At 45.3% G+C, this 24,906-nt stretch overlaps 1 protein-coding gene across 3 annotated transcripts in view; it reads right to left on the bottom strand.

Annotated features, from left to right (window-relative positions):
• FNIP1 (folliculin interacting protein 1) overlaps nt 1-22,420 on the bottom strand; it is a 94,169-nt gene extending 71,749 nt beyond the window's left edge. Inside the window, exon 1 of one of the 3 annotated variants that reach the window (XR_014216562.1) lies at nt 22,222-22,420. Coding sequence is in view for 2 of the 3 variants with exons in the window: in XM_082211478.1 (XP_082067604.1) it covers nt 22,222-22,316 (95 nt within the window). In the remaining variant the exon portion in view is untranslated. The remainder of the gene's footprint in view (nt 1-22,221) is intronic. The other 2 variants (XM_082211478.1, XM_082211479.1) reach the window with 2 other exon arrangements.
• Nucleotides 22,421-24,906: the final 2,486 nt, after the last annotated feature.

Below are 24,906 nucleotides of genomic sequence, written 5' to 3'. Positions count from 1 at the left end.
ACCGAACGACGGGAGCGCACCCCGCCGCAGGGATTCGAACTGCCGACCCTTCGATCGGCAAGCCCTAGGCGCTGAGGCTTTTACCCACAGCGCCACCTTTTCCTTCTACACATGTACAGCTCTCACTTTCCCTAGGCATACATTTATGCAAATAAACATAACAAGCTGATTTGAATACTCCATTCTTGGTCCATCAAACCACATTTTAACAATTGCAAACAACCAATGGGACTGGACAGTCCTTCCTTTCCCCTCATCTTGGCTCCTTCCTCCTGCTGTTTGCTGTTACATCTGAGACGGAGAACTGTGGTTTAATGTCTATTTACTAACCAAGATCTTAAACTACAGCTTGAACTTAGTTTAAGATCTTGCTTGCTAAAACTGGCATCCACCTAAAATTCCCTGTTTCAGGTGCAATGAAACCAGATGTTTAATTCAATTAGGATGTAAGCACCAAAGGAGGGAGAAGGCAAGTGAAAGGGAGGGGTGAAGAGGCAGTGTGTGGTCCCATTGCTTGAAATGGTTGCTAAACTACGGCCTAGTAAGCCAGGATCCGAGCACCCAAGTGTATGAACCAAGTGCTCTCCTGTATAGTTGGCAGTTGTTCCCATGATTAAATGGCCAGTTCTTTTTCCAGATGCTGTGGTCATGGTTGTTTTTTTAACAGTTGCCTCCCAAATTGTTTATCTTTGTGTGTGGTCAAAGAAAATACATGGTGAAAAACAGGCCACAATTCACTGACTGAGGACTGAGATGAAAGTTATTAAAAGCCTCCACTGAAAAAGCTGGTCTTTTTCTCCTACAGTGGTACCTCAGGTTACGAACTTAATTCATTTCAGAAGTCTGTTCTTAACCTAAAGTGTTCTTAACCTGAGGCACCCATTCCCTACATAGGCTTCCCACAGCCCTGGAAGCAGATACGTACGTTGCAAAGTTCGCAACCCGGAGCACCTGCTTCCAGGTTTGTGGATTTCGTTACCCGAAGCGTTCATAAGTAGGATTGTTCGTAACCCAAGGTACCACTGTAGACTATTTGAACACTAACAGTTGCAAATTAAGTTTTGCAAGTCCTGCAGAATGGCCTTCAGGGCTGGGCGGAAAACAAAAACAATCCAGCCCCTGTGTACCACAACTGTCAGAAATGCATAGAAACATGTGTTATATCAAGTCAGCCCACTGCTCCATTAGATCAGTGGCTCTCTAGGGAAGGGATGGGGAACCAGATGTTGTTGGACTCCCAATTCCCATCAGGCCCAGACAAGATGGCAATAATCAGGGATGGTGGAAGTTAGAGTCCAGAAACATTTGGAGGGTTATGGTTTCCTCACTTCTGCTCTAGAGTTTCAGATAAGTCTTTTCCAACCCTGGCTGCAGTTGTCATGAATTGAAGCTGGAACCTTTGGCATGCAACTTTTGTGCTCTGCTGTTAAGCTAGAGCCTTCCAGACTCTTTTAAACCACATTGGAGACAAGGCATAAGTTCCCACAAGCCCACACTTAAGAGATCCAATGCAAGGAGAAACTCTGCCGTTTGTTTCTGCTTTCATTGCCATGGTTACTGCCAGAAGGCACATAAAAACTTAAGTGTGGTACCTGTAACCATCTGGAGGAGATGCCTTTAGCCATGGACCACATGGCTAAACCCAGCCCGCCCATCTCATCAGATTGTGAAACAGCTGCAAAAGTACAGCAACCCTGGCTTTAATTATATGGTTAGAGGCTGGAGCCAACCACCCATCTCCACTCACGTGGTTACAGATGTCACATAGTAATATTTGAAGCAACTTCAAATCTCTCGCAGTATTGCACATTGCAGAGAAAGGCAGGCAAATGGAATGCAAAACCCACCACCAATTCTCTGCTACAGAGGTCTTCAATACACATTACCTCCACAGTACAGTGGTGCCTCGCAAGACGAAAAGAATCCGTTCTATGATTCTCTTCGTCTAGCGGTTTTTTCGTCTTGCAAAGAAAGCCCACTGACGGATTAGCGGATTAGCGCTATTAGCGGCTTTTAGCGGCTTATCTGCTGATCGGATCAGCTGATAAGCGGCTTAGCGGCTTAGAAAAAGGGGGGGAGGAAAAAACCCAGCAGGAACTCGCAAGACATTGTCCTCTTGCAAAGCAAGCCCATATGAAATTCGTTTTGCGAAGCACCTCCAAAACGGAAAACTCTTTCGTCTAGCGAGTTTTCCGTCTTGCGAGGCATTCATCTTGTGGGGCACCACTGTATTTCTTTCCCAGCTGATGGCACTCGCAGAACAACAGCCAAGGAAAGAGATTCTATAGGACACCGAGGGAAATATGGGGCATGATGACCACTGGTTCATCGAGCTAGTGGCTGCAGGCATATTGCATACAATATGTAACTGGACCCAACCATTAGGCATCCACAGGCACACCAGAGCTGGAGTGAGCATGAAAATAGTTGCACTGTCATGTGTCTGACCTGTGCATGCATGTGTTTATCTTACTTTAAGAGCCCATACTTCCAGACACTGTCCTGGTGCAACCTCCTATGAACCAATGAGGATTTGCTCCAAGAACTTGAAGGCTCTTGTTTGCAGCAGGAGATGCTTGGGGGCAACTCATTTGGCTAAGGGGAGAAATAATCAAGGGCAAGCTTCTCTACCTGCTTTGCCCCAACCCTGCCTGGGAGGAGGATCTGCTACTTTAGTATTTGCTCTTGCTCTCTCAACATTTTTGTGAGGAATGTTCTTTGCCTTTTTGGCAGCGACACAAATGTATTTGGTTTTAATACTTATGAAATGCTAAGACTTTGTTTTGAATTTTTATCACTTGTCTTGTTTGCCTTTCCATGTTTATTCTTTGTAGGTCCTCTTGGAGGTGGTTTACAATTTTTTTTTTAAAAAAAAGCAGCATGGTTTTTAAAATGACCCTAGTTCTGCTGGAACTGGTGAACCATGTTTACTTTTCTGGAATCAGTTCTCATAGGTACTAGGCAGGGCAGCAAAATGGTACGGTGGGAAAGGTTCTTGGGAGTCATTTACAAGTCCCTGAAACTATATACAAGGATGCTCAATTATGTGGACTTTTCTGGCATTGCTAGATTGACCTTAGTTTTCCTCTGCACTGATAATGTTAATCAGTGGATTTGGGGCAGAGGTGGTGACTGAAGAGAGGGAGGAATTAAAAAGACAGCATTTGGTTGCCACCCAAGCTTTCAGGCACAAGGATGAAGCAAGTTGCAAGCAGGGTGCTTCCAAGGTTTACAACATGCAGCCTATGAGTCCTGGTTGACTCTGTCCCTCATGTGACTGCCTCATTAGGTGTTGATTCATTCAGTCATGAGACACAAATGAGACTTGAGCAAACAAGGATGCAAGGTCTAACCTCAAAGGAATGGCAATGCCTGTTCTGCCAGTTTATTGTATTAGGGAATACAGAAGAGGGAAATTCGGTGAACGGGTTGCAACTTCAGTTGTTGTTTCAAACAAATCCCTGAAACAGCCATATCCTCTTGCCTGGAAAAACTCCTTCTCCTTTTATTCTTGATTCACCATTTATTAATTGATTTGCTTGAACTGTACAGTCGGGCTTCAAGCTCTCTGGCTGCAGTCCTACACACACTTTCCTGGGAGTATGCCCCACTGAACACCGGGAGACTTACTTCTCTGCTAAACTATGCACAGGGCCGCACTATTTCTTTACTATGCCCTTCACTTCCCTAAAGACTCAAAATGTTTTATACTATTTGACTAGCAAAAGATGCTGGGTTTTGCTAATTATAGGGAAAATAAGAGGTAACTGCACATGCCTCCTTGACCTCAACACAACAAATGTCCCTCAGTTTTGTTGGAACTCCAAGCAGCCTTCTGCTCCCAGCTATGGAGCAAAACAAATTGCAAAGGATGTGTGAAAGATAAAAGAAGAGGACCCGCTGCAGTTTAGGAATGTGCTGGCCTCTCCTCCCACTAAACTTCTCAGGACTTAAGACAAGCATTTCCATTTGGCTGGAGTATTTGCCCAGCATTTGAACATTCTGACTGGGTCATGTGTAGTTATTCTGATTGCGCGATTAGGAAGCTCTGGATGCAGGACTTAGGAACGTTTTAGCACAGAAGTTTAGACACACAACAGTTCCTCCGGTAATAGTCCTGTCAGAACGAACCTAGATGTTAGTAAAAAACCAGAAGGGCCATCAGCATCTAATTCCTTCCCCTGTAACAAATGCTAACAAAAATGGGTGCTGCGACAGTATCGCGGCATGTACCTCTCTGCACCCATGATGCAAAAAGAGGGAAAAGGGGCTACATAATGTCACTAGTGGCCAATGACAGCTAAGAAGCAGGTTGACAGACTTTTCAGGTCATGGAACTAGTCTCTCCAGCTATTCTCAACCTTGGGTCCCTATATGTTGTTGAACTACAACTCCCATCATTCCCAGCCAGCATGGCCAGTGGTCAGGGATGGTGGGAGTTGTAGAACATCTGGGGACCCAAGGTTGAGAAAGGCTGAACTGGACATTCCTGAGCTGAGCTGTAATGGCATCATTGCCAGGGAGCGCAGCTCCCACAGTAGCTTGGCTGGGGAAAATTCAGCTCTCTGGTTGTCTGCTGCTGGTCTATATAAAAGATATAATAGCACAAATCGCCATCAAGCACGACAATACAGGCAGGAAGCAGAATGCCACAAGACTTCTGCGCTTACCAAATGTACAAATGAGCAAAATGTTTTGTTTTTGTTGCAAAAAAAACACACACAAGAAAACAAAACAAAAACTCCCATGGGACGTGTAGTACAGACAGTGTGATGTGGACACCCTACTGATGTAAATGTCAGTAACTGATCTCGCAAGCAACAAACAAAACACAAGTTATTGTCTAGACTTACCCTTATCTGGTAGATGTGCAGGCGGGAAAATAAATTTAAATAACTAACTTCCCTGGACTCCAGTAACTTAATGCCATATGCGACACTAAGGTAGCAATGCTATATACACTTTCAACTCAACTACTGAATAGCTTAAACTTCCACTATTAACCACTCAGCTTCCCCAGAAGAGGAAACTTTGACTCTTTTCCAATTTAAGCTATCGTGAGTGACCTGAAACTATTTTGGGTAAGATTAATATAGCACAGACACAGAAAGAAAGTACTTAGTTTAGTGTTATGCAACCTTAAGGACATCAGAACAAGCCAAGAACAAGTGACATCATATGGAGGAGCACATAGCCAAGAACAAAGTCTAAACATTCAATCCTACAAAATCCCAACAATCTAGAACCAGCAGACCATTTATATATTTTTTCCTATAACGCTATGATTATCCGTCATGATGTTGACTTGAGAAGTAGGACATACGCTTAGTGGCATTTTTGTCATTTCCTGAGTTCTGGTTTAAAGAACCCTTAAAAAAACCAAGGTCACAGTTGTAGCAAAGGCTGTTTAGTTATCCACTTGAAGATCAAGCCTCTTGAAAGCCCTGAGTTAGAAAATTCAAAAGCACCAAGCCTGTGTTGGCGTGTGGTTTGGACCCACACAGATCCTGAAATATGCTATTCCCCCCAGAGTTACTTGGGAAGGAGGAATGACTGTTAAACCACTCTGAGAATTGTAGCTCTAAGATGGGAATAGTGGTCTCCTAACAATCCTAACAATTATCAGCACCTTTAACAGACCTCAGGGCCCAGAATTCTTGGGGGGGGGGGGCGGTTTCATATGGTTTAAATGTATAATGCAGATGTTAACCAGGGCTATTGACTGTTTGGCTCCAAAGCGCCCTCTCCGGTTGCATGGAGCCCGGACAGCCCCATGGTTTTCCACGGATCTGAGGGCAATGAAACAATCGTTGAGACGGCTAGAGCGCCAGTGGTGGATAACCCATTCTGAATCTGACCGGACACGGGTTAGAGCTCAATGTCGAGCCTACCAAGTGGCGATAGCGATGGCGAAGAAGACTTTCTTCACCGCCTCTATTGCATCTGCAGAAAACAGCAGCAGGAGACTTTTTCAGGTGGTTCACAATTTAGCAGAACCACCTGCTCCATCAGGGCCCAGTAGGGGCCACATGATCTCCTGCAATGACTTTGCAAAGTTTTTTGCAGATAAAGTCGCTCAGATTCGAGAAGAGGTAGACTCCACCGTGGGAGCAGGGCCGGGGCGGGAGAGTGCTAGAGTCCTGTCTAGTCAAGTTGTGTGGGATCAATTCCAATCTGTTACCCCCGAGGATGTGGACAGGCTGCTTGGACGAGTGAAACCAACCACTTGTCTCCTTCATCCTTGCCCATCCTGGCTTATAAAAGCTAGCCGGGAAGGACTGTGCGATGGGCTTTGTGGGGTGGTGAATGCTTCCCTCCGTGAGGGAAACTTCCCAGACCCGCTGAAATTTCACCCACATCTCATGCATGTCAATGTTTACAAAAATATGCTTTAGCAAATAACCAGTTTCAACCTAGTTTTATCATTTTGGGTGACATTCACCAAGGCACTTTAAGAATTGCACTTCCCTCTACATAACAATTACCATTTGCAGAATAAAAAACTGTTTCCATACGTAAAATGTAACCACACCACACCCACTTTTGTGACCACAGCTCAAAGCAATGTCATCTCAGGCCAACATGCTATTATTGACTTCACGAGACACTCATGGCTAGCGCAACTCCTAGCAGTCTTTTCTTCCTCCCTCTCCTGAGCACCAGGGCAGGCAATTTTGAGAGCTGCTGGCATCAGTTCTCAGGAAATGTGAGGGGTTCACATGAAAAAGCGTCTCCCTGTATTCCTAGGGAAAGCGGCAGGATATTTAGCTTTCCTGTCACCACAGCTTAGAAACACCAGCAGAGCAGGGTTTTCCTGGCCATTTGAGGGCAGACAGGAAACCCCAAGAAAGCTGCTGGCACTGCTATGCTGTGGAAAGCAAAACAAAGCCACGACAAGGAGCTGTTCATATGGTAGTGTTAATGGGGGAAAGGCAAGACAGCACAGAGGCAGGAACAGTTTGAAGGTCAGTGGTAGAGCGTGTAAAAGATCCCAGATTCAATCCCTTGCATCTCCAGGTATGGCTGAGAGTGACTTCTGTCTGAAACCCTGCAATGTGATCGCCAGTCAGTGTCAACAATACTGAGGCCCGACAGGCCGATGGATCTGACTTGGCATAGGGGCAGCTTCCTATGACCATCACGCCTCTCGCAAAACTCTGGATGTTTTCTTTCCCTTCTTTCCAAAGGATTTGGATGACATAATTACTCCATGCCCCCTGGTTATTGGGCCAAAGCAGCGCGTCGTTTAAATAGCATTTCACAATGAAGACGCTAGTACTGTAAGTCACAGCGTGTGGGAGCCAAACACAACACAGAGAAGAGAAAGGGCCAAGACAGGTTTCCCAAACATGGGCTACATGAGAAAACATGGGCAAAAAAGGGGATCTTTTGAATACTATGCGGACAGCAGTGAGGGGATGGAGTTAAAGTGCTGGTCTCCACCATCCCTCATCACGTCAGCAATTATAGCTTCTGAATGGGGTTAATGATTGCATAAATACCAGAATGTATTCTACAGCTGCTATCAATTCTTGTTCCAGTAGTAAGCCCATCTGATTTAAATGGGAAGTGTGCAAAGGTATGTTACACTCTATATATGCATTCTTATTGAAGTCCCATTCAAATCCCTTAAATATATGTCTTAAAACTCTAATGTCACACAGCTGCTTGCAGTACATCTGGGTTTCCACAAGCCTTCCCTTTTCAACTAGTGCTGTCTCTGCTAACTTTGTACAATAAAAAAGTCTACTCAAACACATGAAAAACAAAATCATGATCATTAGATCAAGGTACTTTTTAAATTGACCTTTCTCTCAATAATGTACATGAGCCTATTGTAATTCATTGTGAGCCTGTGTCACGTCTCATCCAGATTTCTAATATCCCGGCCTCAACAATAACAGCTATTCATGACCAAAAGATCTGTTTGAAAATACATGCATTCAGGTAAGCCAAAACACATACTGGCCAATAAATCTTTTATGTTCCACTTCCCTGATGCATGCAGCCTATTTTCAATAAAAAAAAACACCTCCCGGAGGCATAAGAATTGCAACACAATGGTTTAAAAATGAAGGCTTCGGAAGATGACTGTTGGGCCATTGTCTTGAAAGAAGACTTTAAGAAAGTCCACTTCATCACGGGACACAGCAGGGATTGGGGTGGGGTGGGAGGCAGCCAAATGGAACCCCAGCATAAGTGGGCAATGTGCCACAATGTTAAGCTTCTGTTGGAACTTCCTCAGTTTGTTCATTAATCACCTAAAACAGGTGGCAGCTCAATGGGATTTGGCTTCCCTTCCTTGTCCGCTATATATCAAATGTATGCAATGGCAAATTGAGCAAAATGAAAGGTATGGGTGTTTGTGGTAGCATTAAAAGGAAGGTTAATAGTTGAACGTGTCATCTAGATACATGGAGGCATCATTAAAAGCCTACAGTGCTGACAGAAGCTCAATTACTTGCTGGCCCATTCCAGAAAAGAAATGACCTTAAAGCAGATGCAGGCTACATACAATCCAGAAGGAGTACCATACATGGCTGTTAAGCTGAATTTGTATGGTCTATATTTGTATGGTCTGTTGTCATCTATAGCAGTGTTTCCCAACCTTTTTTGGGCAAAGGCACACTTGTTTGATGAAAAAAATCTCGAGGCACACCACCATTACAGCCCCGTGACGTCAGCGCGCAGCGTCATGCCGGGAGGGACGCACGAAAGTGTAAGTTTCAAATTTTTTACCTCCCCCTTGCCAGGGAACCTCCAAGCTTTGGGGGTGGGGGGGGGGAGGAGGCAGCAAAGCGAGGCAGGAAGGAGAGCGCGGCTTGGCTGGGTGAGCTTTGGCAGGGGCAAGGAATGAGAGCCGCTAGGCGGGCGCTGCGGACGGAGGCGCTGCCCGCCGAGCTCGCAGGCAGCCAGGCAGGCAGACGGCGAGAGCCCCGCGCTGGGCGGCCTCTCCTCGCTGCCGCCGCCCCGCCTCTCGCCGCCCGACTCGCCCGCCTCCCTCCAGGCAACATCTCGCGGCACACCAGGCAACATCTCGCGGCACACTAGTGTGCCGCGGAACAGTGGTTGAAAAACACTGATCTATAGACTACCAACACTGTATCCTTCATGCAACTAAAAATACACAACTAAAAATGGCAGTATCTCTTCTAAAAGAATACAAACTGAAGGTAAGTACAGTGGTACCTCGGGTTACATACGCTTCAGGTTACATACTCCGCTAACCTGGAAATATTACCTCGGGTTAAGAACTTTGCTTCAGGATGAGAACAGAAAACATGCTCTGGTGGCGCAGCAGCAGCAGGAGGCCCCATTAGCTAGAGTGGTGCTTCGGGTTAAGAACAGTTTCAGGTTAAGAACGGACCTCCAGAACGAATTAAGTATGTAACCAGAGGTTCCACTGTAAGTAGAAACTAGGATACATTGGTCAAGTTCAGCTGTATCAGAAAATAACGTATAAGGAGCCTCAGGCTCTCACTCTCTCTGCTAATCTTTCACATCCACAAGGAGGATGCCAGAAGCTTCTGCTTTCCATTTTAAGCTACACATTGTTCCCTGTGACACTGGAACTTAGGAACTGTGATTTGAAAACTGTGGTTAGTTTGAACAAGCCAGAATCAAATTCTGCTTTCGGAATTTCCATGATCACCGTTTACTCAAACCTCAGTTCCCCAAGTTCGGCTGTCACAGGGGACTGCAGTTAGTTCAAAATCAGAAAGAGAAGCCCACCACAGTCTGCTCTCATAGCAGGAAACCATGGTTTCCTATTACATCTGAACCAGGCCTTAGTTTTTCAATTGCTAGATTTTTAAAGGGCTGAAATTTTATATTAAATCATTTAGAGAAAGAGGAACACAGACTACATATTCTCTCTCTCTATATATATATATATATACAGAAGCCTGGCATCCATGGGTTTGCAATACCTTTTTGCGGAGTGGAGGGAGAACCCACAGCCTGAAAACAGAATGATGCAGTGGACTAACTTTGAGGGTAGAGGCAGCTATGGGCCTCCTTAGCTATCCAAGTTGAAAACTGCCATTTTTAAGCTGTTTCAACTACTCCTTGAGGCAGATCAGATCAGATCAGCATTGCACATTGCATTGACACAATAGCTCTCAATTGTCAGGGCTCCACCCTCCCTGATCACTGTAAGTAAGAACTCTCCAGCTGCCTCCTTGGCTTCAGGAAAGGGAGGAGGCAGTCCTGCTCTGCAAACAGCTTACTAGGCAGCACCATATCCTGATTCAAGACATGTTACAGCAGAACCACAGAAAGCTGCATGAAAACTGATAAGGAAACCATAGCATAAAAATGAAAAGATGCCAACCCCCTAGGGTTCACTGCATTTTTCCAATGGACAATTTGTCTGCCCTGGAATGCCCACTTACTGAATTTTGAATTAGTCTGTTTTCTTTGTTAGGAATCAGAGCCCAAGAAATAACAGCTTCATTTGAGAAATGGATCTCTTGTGAGCCAAGACTACATACTGATGTTGCTTAGGAAATGCACTATCATTAGTAAAGGTAAAGGTAAAGGTAAAGGTACCCCTGCCCGAACGGGCCAGTCTTGACAGACTCTGGGGTTTGTGCGCCCATCTCACATCTATTGGCCGGGGGCCAGCGCTGTCCGGAGACACTTCCGGGTCACGTGGCCAGCGTGACAAGCTGCATCTGGCGAGCCAGCGCAGCACACGGAACGCTGTTTACCTTCCCGCTAGAAAGCGGTCCCTATTTATCTACTTGCACCCGGGGGTGCTTTCGAACTGCTAGGTTGGCAGGCGCTGGGACCGAGCAGCGGGAGCGCACCCCGCCGCGGGGATTCGAACCGCCGACCTTTCGATCGGCAAGTCCTAGGCGCTGAGGCTTTAACCCACAGCGCCACCCGCGTCCCCTATCATTAGTACTTAACAATAAAATGTCACAGGCAACAGCATTTGAATTTATGGTAAGGGCTGCACACACCACAGGGTTCCCCTCCTCCACCATGCCCCCTAAATCTGCTTTGGAGGGCTGAAGAAAACCCCAGAACAGGTTTAGGGGGCACGCAGGGTGAGGATAGGGAGGAAAATCTCATTGATCATGTGCAGACCTTGTTCCATGTATGCATACCCCACTTAGTATTATGCTGTATTCCACCCAATGAATTTGAGATGGGTGGCTTAAGATATTCACTACCTGCAGGTAAAATTATTTGGAGCTTGAAAGTACATATAGGTAAAGGGACCCCTGACCAATAGGTCCAGTCGTGGCCGACTCTGGGGTTGCGGTGCTCATCTCGCTTTATTGGCTGAGGGAGCCGGCGTACAGCTTCCGGGTCATGTGGCCAGCATGACCAAGTTGCTGCTGGTGAACCAGAGCAGCGCACGGAAATGCTGTTTACCTTCCTGCCGGAGTGGTACTTATTTATCTACCTGCACTTTGACGTGCTTCCGAACTGCTAGGTGGGCAGGAGCAGGGACCGAGCAACGGGAGCTTACCCCGTCATGGTGATTCGTACCGCCGACCTTCTGAACGGCAAGTCCTAGGCTCTGTGGTTTAACCCACAGCGCCCCCCATGTCCCCTGAAAGTACATATATCCTTATGTAAAATGATCCCTTCCATGCAATAGTATTAATTCCTCTATTAATTCATGTATTTTGACAGTTTACGTTCTGTATAGCCCCAGCATGTTGCTGTCATTAAATGACGGTCAGGCAAACCCTGTCATGCAGCAGGTGAGGGGAGGATAAATAAAGGGGAAGGAATGATGTACCACATGTGGTGGGGTTGTGACAAAATTTTTAAGAATGGAATACTGTCTATGACAAATTTTTAAAAATATTCAGACAAACATTTGAGAAGAAATCTGAAGCCTTTCTTCTGGGCATTATGACAATTGATATTTCAAATGATAAAAAGGGGTGTTCCTATATGCTACAACAGCAGCAAGAATGTTAATGGCTAGAAATTGGAAGTGGGATAGGACACCAACAAAGGAAGAATGGCAAACTAAATTGTATGAGTATTTGGAATTAACAAAAATGACAGGCGCTATTAGGAACCAACCAAACCCAAAATTTAAAAAGAAGTGGGAATGTGCAAAAGATTATATGGGAAAACACTGTTCTCAAATTAAAAAATAGAGCGATAAGATATATTGTGTAAGAGAAGGGTAATAAGGAAATACAACACAGCTGGAAAAGAGAAGGAAGAAATAAGAAGCTGCATTGAGGTGGTGGGAAGTCACTTGTGAAGAAATATTGTTATTGTTTGGTTTATATATGTACAATATATGTTAAAGAATGAATGGAATATGTATACGAATAATAATTTAAAACTCAATAAAAAGCATTAAAAAATAAATAAATACAGAAATTACTGGTAGTTGAACTAGTAAAGCAAAATTCGTAATCATGATATAAAGTATACTAATCACAATTAATGAAATAATCTTGTACAGTAATGATTTTTCATTTTCATTTGTTTTTGCTACAAGGTCCAAAGACATAACCATTAAAATATATGGAATATCTTCTGAGAACTATACAAAGATGTAGACCAGGATAAGAACGCCCAGGAACTACTGCCAGATATCAAACTGGCTTTTGGATTTGTGCCTGTTGAAAAGCAGCCTTCCATAATTAACAGCAAACCATTTGTGAAACTCAGGAGAGCTTTCCAAAGAGCCATGTTGTGGGGGTCAGATTAGAACCCTACTCTTAAAGGATGGGAAGGGGAGAGAATCATGCTGGATGTGTACAGTCATATTGGATGGAAGCGTAACAGCTCTCTAGATCTGAGCTTAGTCTGAACGCTAGGGATGGGGGGGGGGGATTATTCTGCTTGCACTTTCATGCAAACAAATCCACACTTCCCAAACCAATAGACAAAATGAAAATCAGGTCTCCTTCAAATGCATACTTTTTTGCAATGCAGGTCTCCTTGCAAAGAATACATACAAATTGGTGTATCTTAGCAAAAACACATGTGCCAGGCATAACTGCACACACGCAATATGTATATTAGGAGAAATGATCACCAAAATGTGTATTAATTTTCCTGGGGTCTTTTTAAAAAACAAAAAAAAAAACATGAGCACATGCAGTAGTGGTGTGAAATGAATTTAAGATTGTAAAGATGAGACACTGAATGAAACTTAAATGGACTGATTCATCTATCCCCACTGAGAGTTAAGCTATGGAAATGGAGGGTGCTTTATAGGATCTGATAAAATAAAAGTCATGCAATAACTGATCACTAAACAGAAGAACTAGTCTTGCTTTTTGAAAACCAGGGATCTACTTGCAAAGGGGAAGTCCCTTCTGAATGCAATCTTTTGTGTCAGTGGAAACGGAATAGTTGTGCTCCATACATATGCCCATGCAAATTGAGGACATGGTCCAGTCAATATTCAGAACTGGTCCACTATTCTCACTGCCAGCACTGTAGGGTAATGCAAGAAGCCCAAAACTATGTAGGAAGAGTCCAGCAGGGGACTCCTGTTCAGGCTAGCAGTAATCCAGTTTCCTGAAGGTTGGTGTTTCCAAAGGAAGGAGTCAATGTGGACTCCTCATGTGTGGTCCAGAGCTCCTCATGCTACCTCATCAGTGCAGGGAGGAGTGGTGCTGGTACTGCTCTCATAACAATGAGTCAGTGTGCATACTGACCATCAATCACACTGCTCTCAGTGGGAGAGGTGCAAATTAAAAGAGTAACAGGACATAAAACAGCAAAACTGTGGCTGGACTGATCTCTTTTTAGCATTTCCAGAGAAATCAATATTTAATCAATAAACGGATTCAGTATCAAGGTAAATGAATTCATTTCAAAGGCTGGTTTGGGAGATAAAGAGTGCTCACTGCACAGAAGCACACTTGAGATACACATCTCAACAACACCAGTCTTTAAGTTGCTCCAAACAGCGGGGAGAGAATAGCATGTGTTAAGAGCAACCAAATCCATATCAAGAGATCTTGGGAACACACCCAAAACGGCTGAGGTTGCTTCCTGTTTTTGACTGACAAAACTCTGCACACCCTTCCTAACTTGCACTGATCATACATGTAAATCCAGTGTAATCCCGATCAAATTAGTGGCTCCTTCCTTGAGTTACTTGCACACGTTCAGCTACAATGCAGCAAGAGGAGAACGCTCTTACATAATTACGAAACCATCCTCCCCCTTAAAAACTTCTCCGGAAGCAGCATTAAAAAAACAAAATCAAAACCTGGACCCAAACAAAAGGGTAAGGAAATGGACGTTCAGCTTCCAAGTCATGCAGGTCAAGTTATTCTAGGAAGAAGGAACATGCTGCTGCTCCATTCTTAACCTGAAACTGTTCTTAACCTGAAGCACCACTTTAGCTAATGGGGCCTCCTGCTGCTGCCGCGCCACCGGAGCACGATTTCTGTTCTCATCCTGAAGCAAAGTTCTTAACCCGAGGTACTATTTCTGGGTTAGTGGAGTCTGTAACCTGAAGCGTATGTAACCTGAGGTACCACTGTAGTAGGTCTGGCCACAGCAAGAAGAAAAAGCACCCGAATTTCTAGGCAAAGGCATGAAGTAGATTTATTCCGTTAAGCAAATACTGAAATAGTGTCTGTGCTGGGCAAACGGTTGCATCAATGCCTTAACTTACAAGTGCCACTATGACTGTTTGCAATGTCCTATGAGGGTAAAAGAGGAACCCAAATGATTTGCTGCTTTGGCTCAGCCTCTTCTGAAAGAGCTTTATACCCCAAAGAGGAAGGAGACTGAACTAAAGAGCTGTGCGATGCAGGCAGAATGCACTGCAAGCAGCCCAAATGTGTCAGATGTCACAGTCCAATCTTAGTAAACCACACAGGCAGACAAGGAAGTGATAACACAGACGACATGGCATAGTGTCACACGTCGGCGAAAGAACAACTCATGACCACTGCGATGAACTCAGGCCCTGAGACCTGACTGAAAAAGCAGGATGGTGATGATAGTGAGAGTCAGAGAACCCAGCCACAGTCAGAAGTATGAAATGAGTCAGTTTCACTTTTCCCCCTCCCTTGAGGCAGAAGAAATACGTTAAACCCCATGCTTTGGACACAACTTCTAATTCCTTTTGCGAAATGCTGGAAGTGGTTGTGCTGTGTTGGCTTCCATCGCTGTAGCATTTATTAGAGGTCAGGCATTTTGTTATTGCTCAAAGCGGTGAGACGCTTGAAGGAAATGCACTTCTACGAATTCCCCAAAAGGGGAGACGGGTACAGCTCTTAATGAGGAGCCTGTACTGAGTCACTTCTCTCCTCATGTACTGTCTGTGAAAAGGAGGGGGAGGGGGAAGCAGAAGTCAGAGAAAGGAGCGCAGCCGATTCCCTAGAGAGGAAGAAAGAGCCTTTGGCAGCTTTGAGAGATAAGGTGAGCCCCTGGGCAAACTGGTTTGTGAGCAGTTGCACAACCCATTCATAAGCAAGCTTTTCCCCAAGTAAGTGTGTGCCTTAGTTAATTGTGATGCTTCAGCTGCTTTATTAATTAATGGATCAGCTTTTCAAGCTTAATGCCGTTGAAGCGCAGTTGATCAAAGTATTCCTGAGTTACCTTACTGCCTCATGAACGACTTCTGCACCACTCTCTGGGGACAGGGACAGAGGCCTACCTAGGTGCCCTTGCATCCTTGGCAAGGAGCTCTGAAGCCAGGAGAGCCCATGGACCAGAAACTCAGAAAGTTTGCTTTTGCACTCTGCCATCAGGGTCTGCTCTGCTCAGCCTCTCCTCCTCCTCTGTTGGTCTGTCAGTCTGCCTTGCTGTCTCCCTCCTTCCACTCGCTGCTTACCCTTCTGCCTCCTTCCTTCTTCCCTCCCTTTTCCCTCCTCCTGTAACTCTTGCCCACTATCTTTCTTTCTTCCCTCTGAGCCCTACTGGGCACTCTGCTCACACTTCTAATAGCGCTGTTGGCCAACTGAGACCACCCACCCCAACCCTACTGGCAGGGCTACTGCAACTGCCATGCCAGCGACCAGATTCCTCCACCAAGGCACCCAGAGAAGCCTGCACACCTTGCCAGGCCGTGGAGTGGGGGAGCGGCCCAGGAAGCGTGTGGACTATCAGGCTCCTAAACACTCCGAGTCAGAGTGAAGAGGAGCGATTTTTTCGCTCCCTTGGGCCTGTGCCTTTGGCAGGAGCCAACCAAGCCAATCGCTAGGTACATCCCACAATATTCCTGGAGCCCGCTCACCCACAGCTGAGGTAAAAGTATAGGAAAGGGGCAAGAAGGGACAGAAGACAGGCCACTTCAGAGGCTACCAGGCCTACAGTGCAGTCCCTTTCTTGTCTACTCAGATGAGAGGTCTACTGACTTCAGTGGTGCTTATTCCCAGGTAAGCAGGTAAAGAACAGAAGCCTTAATGCCCATATTCCGGGTGGAAGTAGGATTACAGTGGGGTTGAACATATGAAAGCTGGGTGGTGATGGTGGAATAAAAAGCTTAAGAGACCCCTTGCTGTTTTCCTATCCCTATTTTATGCTTTCTTTTGTTTTCCTCAATTGGAGTTCCAGCCAAGAATCCATAGCCTGGGGCACTGGTGATTTCTGCTGCATCTGAGAAGACTCTATTGAGCAGGGAGGAAAATATATGTTCAGAGGATCCACCCCCACTTTCTCTCTCTCTCTTTCTGAGCCCATAGGTAGGCTCACTGTCAAAATCACTCCAGAAAGATTTTGAGTTTTTGCCCTTCCCCAGCCTCCAGTCTAGGGTAGACTATGGTTTGTTGACATCACAGGACTTCAGTTTCCTCTCCTCCACCTAAGCACTCCCTGAATCTGCTCCTGGTGCCCCTCTCCAACCCTTGAAAGCGGGGAGGGCAGAGCACTGGAAGGAGGAGAAAAGGAAGTTACGTTGCTTGCATGGAATCTGTTTCACAAGCAGAACTGCAGCACTGGATGCAACTCTAGATGTTTAAATAAATAAGGGAAAACCCAGCCCAAAGTAAGCATTTTTCATCACTTTGGGCATATGTTCTTCAACTGATTGCAAGTTTTGTCATTTGTTAAAAAAGCCAGAACATACTACCAGACTGTCTGAAAATTCTGTTCTATTATAAACCTGGTGTTTACAAAAGTATTTCAGTGTTTGCCATTTTAAAAGGAAGTGTAAGAACATTTCAAGAACACAAATTTGGACTTAGCATACTATGAGTTTTTGTGCCCTCAAGGGTGAATTGTGCCTTGAAACAGCTGAGGGGATTCAAATAATAAAACAAATTACTCCTTCAAGTAAAGAAAAATGGTGGAAGGGAGCATTGATGAAGGACATGCTTAGAACAACTATAAAACTGGCTCGTGAGCATACCCAGGAAGGAATCTAAACACTTTTAGAAAAATGCATTGAGACATAACATCTCAGGTAGTTGCTTCAAGGGAACAGTGTGCAGCAACCAAAAAACTCTTAATCAAGTAATGAACCCACATGCGAGTCAATGAAGTCAGCTGAGTTCCCGCTTACTAGCCATGCATGAACAACCCCAATCCGCATGCAACACTAAGCCAAACTGTGGCTTAGCACAAAGCAGCAAATTTGCAGATTCTCAGAGCAAAGATTTCAGCTGCAAATTTGCCTAAAAATACATTTTAATGCAAAGTTCCTCCTACTATACCACGTGTTTAAACGTTGCTGTCACTAATATATGCATTTTGAAGCGCACACTAGCGTATGCATTCTTGAACACATTATTTGGTTGGGGAATTCGTTGGTTTAGTGTTAGCTCTGAACCTGGGCTTGTGGGTTTGTAAGTTTAGCTACAAAACTAAAACATATCCTTAAGGCTTTAACAATAATTTTTTTGGAGTAACCTCCACTACACAAAGTTGGCTTTGCTTCTGAGTAAAATTGCACAGGATTGCTCTATAAATTTCATAAGCAACAGTTCTGATGACAGGGGAAGGGAAGTAAAAATCTGTACTGGAGAGAATAACAAGATACCCAGTATCCTTTAGGTAAAAGAAAAGGCCTCCAATAATAATTTTGATTGTCCTCTTTTGTCAATAACCAACCCAATCCAAATGCCAACAGCCACTCCAAGCCACCTTGAGTTTATGCAATGCATGGCTATTTTTCTTAAGAAAAATGATCTTTCCAAATAAAGGAGCCACCTTAACATCTGGATATTTACTACAATTTATGTCTTGCTGTTCCTTCTTCCTCTGGAAGAATGAGAAAAGCAAGCAAGGACTTGGCTAGAATACTCACTTCTACTTTGTGAATGATTTAATATCCTTGTTCTTAAAAATGTTATACAACAACAATCTAATACTAATTAGGGATTTACAGGATGCTAAGCATTGCACCAAACACAAAAACGTAAGAAATGCCCCGTTGGCTCACCCACTTACAACATTTACTCACTACATTTCTAGCCTGCCTTTCCTCCAAGAAGCTTAAGGCAGCATACACCGTTTCCTTCACCCATCCTCCATTTTATCCTCACAACAAACCTGCGAAGTTAAAAAATGGTGAGTGGCCCAAGGTCATCCAATGAGTTTCATGGCTAAGTGAGATTCTGAATGGAGATCCGCCCCTGAGATCCCACGCTCTCACCCCCACACCACACTGCTGCTTTCCCTACAGTGCTGAAGTTGGTTACTCCTAGTTCCCAGTTGTTTATTTGTATGACATTTTAAATCACAATTCAAGCAAAACATCTTTTAAAAGAGAACGGAGGTTTTTAAGTATCTACACAGTATCACATATCTCCATGAATGGAGGACTGTCCCTTTCACAATAATTTCCCCCAATGTGCTCAACACTCAAAATGCACAACAAAGACTTCAGCAAGAAATAAGGAACCGGAGGTGTGCACCTCCAAAATGGATTTGAGACACCCCAAATGATACACACACACCTCCTGGAGTCTTCTTCTACAATATGGATGTCTGTCTCAACACTTTCTTTGGGTGCAAGATGCTGTCAAAAGCATGTCCCGCACTGACAGAACACTTTGGCCCACCACAGATGACATACCCACACAGAATTGTGCCAGGTCCAGTGCTTTCTTTGGGTGAAATAAATACACTGCTGAGGATATGCAACCACACCAATAACCACTAGAAAAGAATACAGGAGCTAGTCCCACATTCTGATTTCAATGGTGAGGACAAGAAACTCTTGCCCTGGTACTCAGCAACTGGTAGCAAGGACTATGCTGCCTCTGAAATGTTAGCTGCCACAGCCAAATAACTGCCGACTGACCTATTCTCCATGACGTGCTACCTAACTAATATAACTGTGCTGTATCTATGGGTAGAAAAAAAAACTTTTAATAACTTAATGCAGATAGAAAGTCTTATGTAGGCCCTCAAGTCCATCCCTACTTATGTATGCTTTGGTATTGGTTGTAACCAAATAAAAATGTCAACCCCTTATTTAATGAGGAGACTAAAATAAAGTGCACAATGTTTATGGCAGGGTATGTCTTCAGCAGATGTAACCGATGGCTTGGATCCAAGCTTTGCTCCTTCCAGCCTAAGTGGGGAAGGTGACTTTTGTCGATTCCCCCTTCCCTTTACAGATCCTTGCATGCTCAGAAAAAATGTGGAGACATGAGGGCCCTCCAGAACAGCATGACAGGTGGCATCAAGGGAAGAGAAAATCAGCAAAAGTCACCTCCCCCGCTTTACATCTGCAAGATCCTTCTGCTGGACCAAGAGCCTTCCATGGACAGGAGTCTTTCCATTTGCAGAAGATGAAGTCTGGATTCAACCCAATGTATATTTCCAACAACCTGCATGTGATTCCTAATACAGAAGATCCAAACATCCTCCGATAATGATGATAGACATATGCCTCTAAATAAGTGACAATAGTGTCACCCAAAAGACCACCTCACCCTGTTCATAGGGCCACCTCTGAAATATCTACAACTGTGAAAAGTACATAGCCCATTAAGTACATGAAAATCTTTTGATGCTTAGCTAGTATTTCACCATAGCTAAATGGCTTTGCATGCTTTGCAATGTACTGTCCTGAAAATACTTTATAAATACAGTAGAAAATGTGAGAACCAAATGGGAGAGCAGAAACCATAGAATACATGACCAAGCCATGAAAGGAATACATAGCATGTTAAAAGCTGCGCTTGCTTCTTATTTGTGGAAATATTTATTTCAAAGTATATGTTCTTAAAAATGTATCTTCTTAAACACTGACTTTAATATGTCAACCTCCAAAAGAATTTTCAATGACTTCTGCATGTTTATTCACATGTCATTAAGGAATTCCCATTTGCATACTGATAGTCTAATAAAACGGCGCACTAGAAGTAGCCAGATAGATACAGTATTAGGTTTGCTTATAAAACACCTTTGAGTAGATGCAGCTAGGATTGACTGTTTGGGCTAATTTAGGTGTTCTTGAAGACTAGGTGGCACAGTGGAGTATTACCAGGTGATATCAACGCCCAGTGCCAACAAACAGTAACACGGTTGTGTATAAAATTAAACAAAGCTGGTAAGTGGTTCCACAAAGAAGCCTTTGGGCAATCTATTTTATGTTTTGAAATATAGTTAAACTGAACGAAATGGTTAGACAATGAAAATAATTCAAGTGGAGAATGTCAAACAGAAATTTTGTGGGAATAGTGAAATCTTCGTCAAAGTGAAGTCAGTGGCAACACCTAGCAGCCTCTACAAGACCATAGTATTTTCTGTTATGTAATTTAAGCAAATGATTTCCACTCACATCAGCCTTCTAATACTAAATTCAAAGTTGGTAACTAACTTTCTTTTCCAGCAGCAGTGGAATTGGGCTGATAGAAGACTCAACACCAAAAGCATACTATTCCTCATCTGTGCAAGTCATGTGCAGCCCAGTTCCCTATTTCATCACTCACAAATAAGTCCTACTGAATTCAGTGAGGTTTTCCCACATAAGGGTGCATAGGTTTGCATCCTAAGGCCTGGAAGTCACTCCTGCAGAACTCAGTAGTACCCAGGTCCAAGAAATACGCACAGGACATTCAGAAACAATTTTGGCTGAGTACACAATGGAAAGGCTTCTAAGTAATATCTGATCTCAGCGCTTAAATATGGGTGCCAACAGTACTGTTATTCAATTTCTGACTATTGCTGCGACCCCAATATAAGCAGCGTATCTCTAGGATTGTACTGGACCATCAACAGGCAAAAGGATAAGAAAGAATATCATAAGCCCAAAGTGTTCAGCGGCAAGTCTCTTGCACAGTCACAGAGCTGAAATGTACGTTTTGTTTCTGTTATTATTACTAAGGGAAACGAGACGCAAAAGGAACTTTCCGAGAGGCACAAAGGGCTTTCACAGAACCATCCTTGGCTTGCAGCCTGTTTATTCGGTACCCTCGCCCAGCCAGGCAGGGTTCTGTTATGGCAAGATCAAGCAGATTTCTCTGGTAACCCTACACTACACTGGCAGCCAGACAGTCCGCCGTTTACTGTCCCTCCTTAAGATTTAAGGTGGCTCTTGCCAGGCAGTCAAGCGTCGTCGCTTCCACTTTCAAGACAGCCAAGTGTGTGCAGATGGCATATTATATATTTTTAATTTAACTGTCTATTTAGTGCTTCAAAGTTGAAGAAAGGAGGAGGGAACGGACCACTGGGAAAGGAGGAGGAAGAAGAGAGAGCCGGTCTTCTTCTTTTCTTTCCCCAACAGAACCCAAATGAAGAGCTTGAGAAGCAGCAAGGGGAAGTGGCTCCCTTTTTGAGGGGAGCCGTTTCTCTTTTTGCAACTCAAGAAAGTGATTTTTTTTTGGGGGGGGGATACTCGGCTCTGCACGCACGTGACGGCCACGATCCTCCGAGGCACGAGTAGGAGGAAGAGGAGCGAGAGGGAGCTCCTCAAAAAGTAGAAACAACGTTGCGCGAAGTTTTGGCGCATGGCGAAGAGACACATCCGTGTGATTTCCGCCTGGGAGGCAGATCGGCTGTGTGGCCGCCAAGGCAAGACGGTGCCAGGAAAACTCCCCGCCCGCCCCTCCGCCTCCTCCTGGGGGGAAAAGGGGGGAGGCTGGGAGAGAAGGAGAGTCTGGTGTGTCAAGTTAGGGATGGGGAAGAGAAGAATCGGCGGCGTGGCTCGGATGGTAGGCGAAGAGGGCGACTCCGCAAAGAGCAGCAAGGAAGCCAAGCAGTGCCCCCAAGCCGGAGAGGGGATGGGGATCAGCCCCGCCGCGATCCGACCCCGGAACCAACCCAGGGCCAGCCCCAGCCCCTGCTCCACCCGCCCCCTGCCTGCCCCCTTACCTGAAGACGCACTCTTCCCGGGGCTCCTTGCAGGGGGAGACCAAGCCGCTCTTTTTGTTGAAGAGCTTCTGCAACAAGGTGGGTGTGGGCGGCATTTTGGGAGCGCGCCGCTCTCGCGGGGCCAAGCCCGGAGCAGCCAGCGATCTCCCCCCTCCCCGCGCGCGAGCTGCGACGGCCGGCTAGTTCCGCGAACCCGACTCCATTCGGTGTGACAGTCATATGACAAAAATTAATCACTTGGAGCAGCCGCGGCGGGAGGGGGAGGCGGGCGGGCGGGGTTTCGCGCGGGCTTCCCGGCAGCCGATTGGCCGCGCGGCCCGGCCCGGCCCAGCCCACGTGGGGAACACGGCGATCCCTGCTTGGCTTTGGTGGAGCGGCGGCGCTTGGGGATGTTTTGGTGCAAGGAAGGAGAGGGAAGGGAAAGGGAGGAAAGCGGGAGGCGCTCGGCCTGGGCTCTCCCGCCAACTTCGCCTCCGATCCGCTGAGTTTTAGCTTACTGAGCACGAAACAGGCCGCATTCTAAGACGGAGACGGGAATGGGGACGCCCGAGTGCTCCTTGCGCTTTGGATGGGATGGCTTTGTGGAGTTTTGCCTGGTTTTCCTCCCCACGCCCCGACTAGAAATCCACGACCCTGGAGGATGTGGAACTCCTGAGCCGCTCTGGAGATGTTTGAATCTGCACCCCCTCCCAAACCCAACAAGGGTCAATAACAGGGATGCAAGAAGGCAAAAAATTAAAAGCTTGCCCCGTTTGTATTTTGTCACGATCGTAGTTAAACTCTTGACTTATTAGCGGCCCCCCCCCGTGTTTTTGCTTTGGTTCTGCTTCCCCAGAATTAGAATAAAATTGTAGAATTGGAAGGGACCATGAGGATCACCTAGAGCTTTCCAAACTTTTCATGTTGGTGACACACTTTTTAGACATGCAACATTTCGTGACACAGTAATTCAGTTTTACAATCAAAACTAACCCCTTAACAGCCCCAGGAACAGCGCAGGAACAGTCACGTGACACACAGTACACACTGCAGCCCACACACTAACAGGAAAGCTCTGATCTGGTCCAACCCCAGCAATGCAGAAACAGCAGAACCTGCAACCCTGGATTTATCAGCACCAAAAATTCTGAACTTTTAATTAAGAACATGCGTGGTTCTCGGAGTAATTTAGTAAGGCCCAGTTTAAAACTAAACGAATTTCCATGAACGAGGCTCACCTTGGGACGGCCACGAAGTCTTCCAACTGCAGCAGCCACAATTTCCCCTTTTCTCTGCAATCCCGAGCTGTGCAATTAAATGTCATTCAACACACATTTAAAGCACATGATCACGGAACAAGGATCTTGCAAACTGTAGTCCCCCCTGACAAAGCTACCTTTCCCTGCACCCCAAGCTACACTCCCCAAAATTATTTTATGTGCTCTAAATGCAGATTATGATTGAAATGTGTGGATCTGCTTAAGTATTCCTACTTGCTCTCTCTCTCTCACACACACACACCCCTCAGGTAGTGCTTCATTGAATCTTGAAGCAGCAGAACATGCAGACTTTTATGTTGCTCTAAGTCCAAGACAGGTCACTGACATAGGGAAGATGAGTGACTAGGCAGCAGCCACAGTGCTGAAGGAAGCAGGGAAAGGGGTTCTTGACAGGTGTTAGTTGTCCTCCCCCATGCAATCCCTGAGCATGTGAAAGGACAATAGTCCATGCCTGTCTAATGGGGCCTGCCCCCACCAATATCCAGTGTTTATTTGGAAGGGCTGCTCCCCATGTTTAGGAACTCTGGGGCAATCAGGGTTCCCAGTCATGTGGCAGGCCCTTTCAGACTAATAACGGGTGTGTATACTGTATTACCATCCTGATCCTCCTTGGTATGTCCAACTAACACATAGAAAACACTACTGAGAGCTTCTACTCACTTTCATCACTAGCTGTAAGTGCCCATTGAGCCCAAAGAATTGGCATTAGTGTAACTTGTTCTGTATGTAATACCCTGGAAGTATTATACAAAATGATCCTGAAACACACCTGCAAAGGCCCAGATCAGGCTGAAACCTTTTTGAACACTGCTCCCTTAATTTTCTTGCTGAGATCTATCAAAAGACAATGGAGTATGCCTCCAGGGGTGTAGTCAAACCGCAGCATTAGCAGCACCGAAGTGACCTCCCTGGGCGCAAGCATGGGCAGTGTGCCCAGATGACAGAACCGCCTCTCAGCCTCGCTGATGTGGTCCAAAAGAAAGCAGAGTAATACATCTGGCACCAGCTTGGCTGCAGGAGTTGCCAGAAGGAGGCATACAAGGCACCATCTGACTGTCTTAGGGATTCCACTCCGGATTTGTGTAAGGTTACTCCTTAGCCTTTCTTCTCCCAAAGATATACCACAAGGCAGAAGTTCAGTATTAGTTTTCTTTTTCCTAGATGGGCTCCATTTCCAGGTTGAGGAGCTCCATCTGCCCTCACTTGCATGTGCAGAAACCACCTTCTGGACTATTGGTCTCATCCACTCAATCCTCCAGATCCTGCCTTTGCATGCAGGGAAGTCCCTAACTCAAGGGTTTGAGACCCATCAGCTACCCTTAAAGTACAGTTGCATTACCAGAACAATCAACCTAGGAAGCTGCCTTATACAGAGTCCATCTAGCTCAGTACTGTCCACCCAACTAGCAGCAGTTTTCCAGGATTT

This window comes from Podarcis vaucheri (genome assembly GCF_965113315.1).
Source record: "Podarcis vaucheri genome assembly, chromosome: 2".
NCBI lineage: Eukaryota > Metazoa > Chordata > Lepidosauria > Squamata > Lacertidae > Podarcis > Podarcis vaucheri.
The sequence above is the reverse complement of the archived record's forward strand: the minus strand, read 5'-3'. Positions and strand labels throughout refer to the sequence as shown.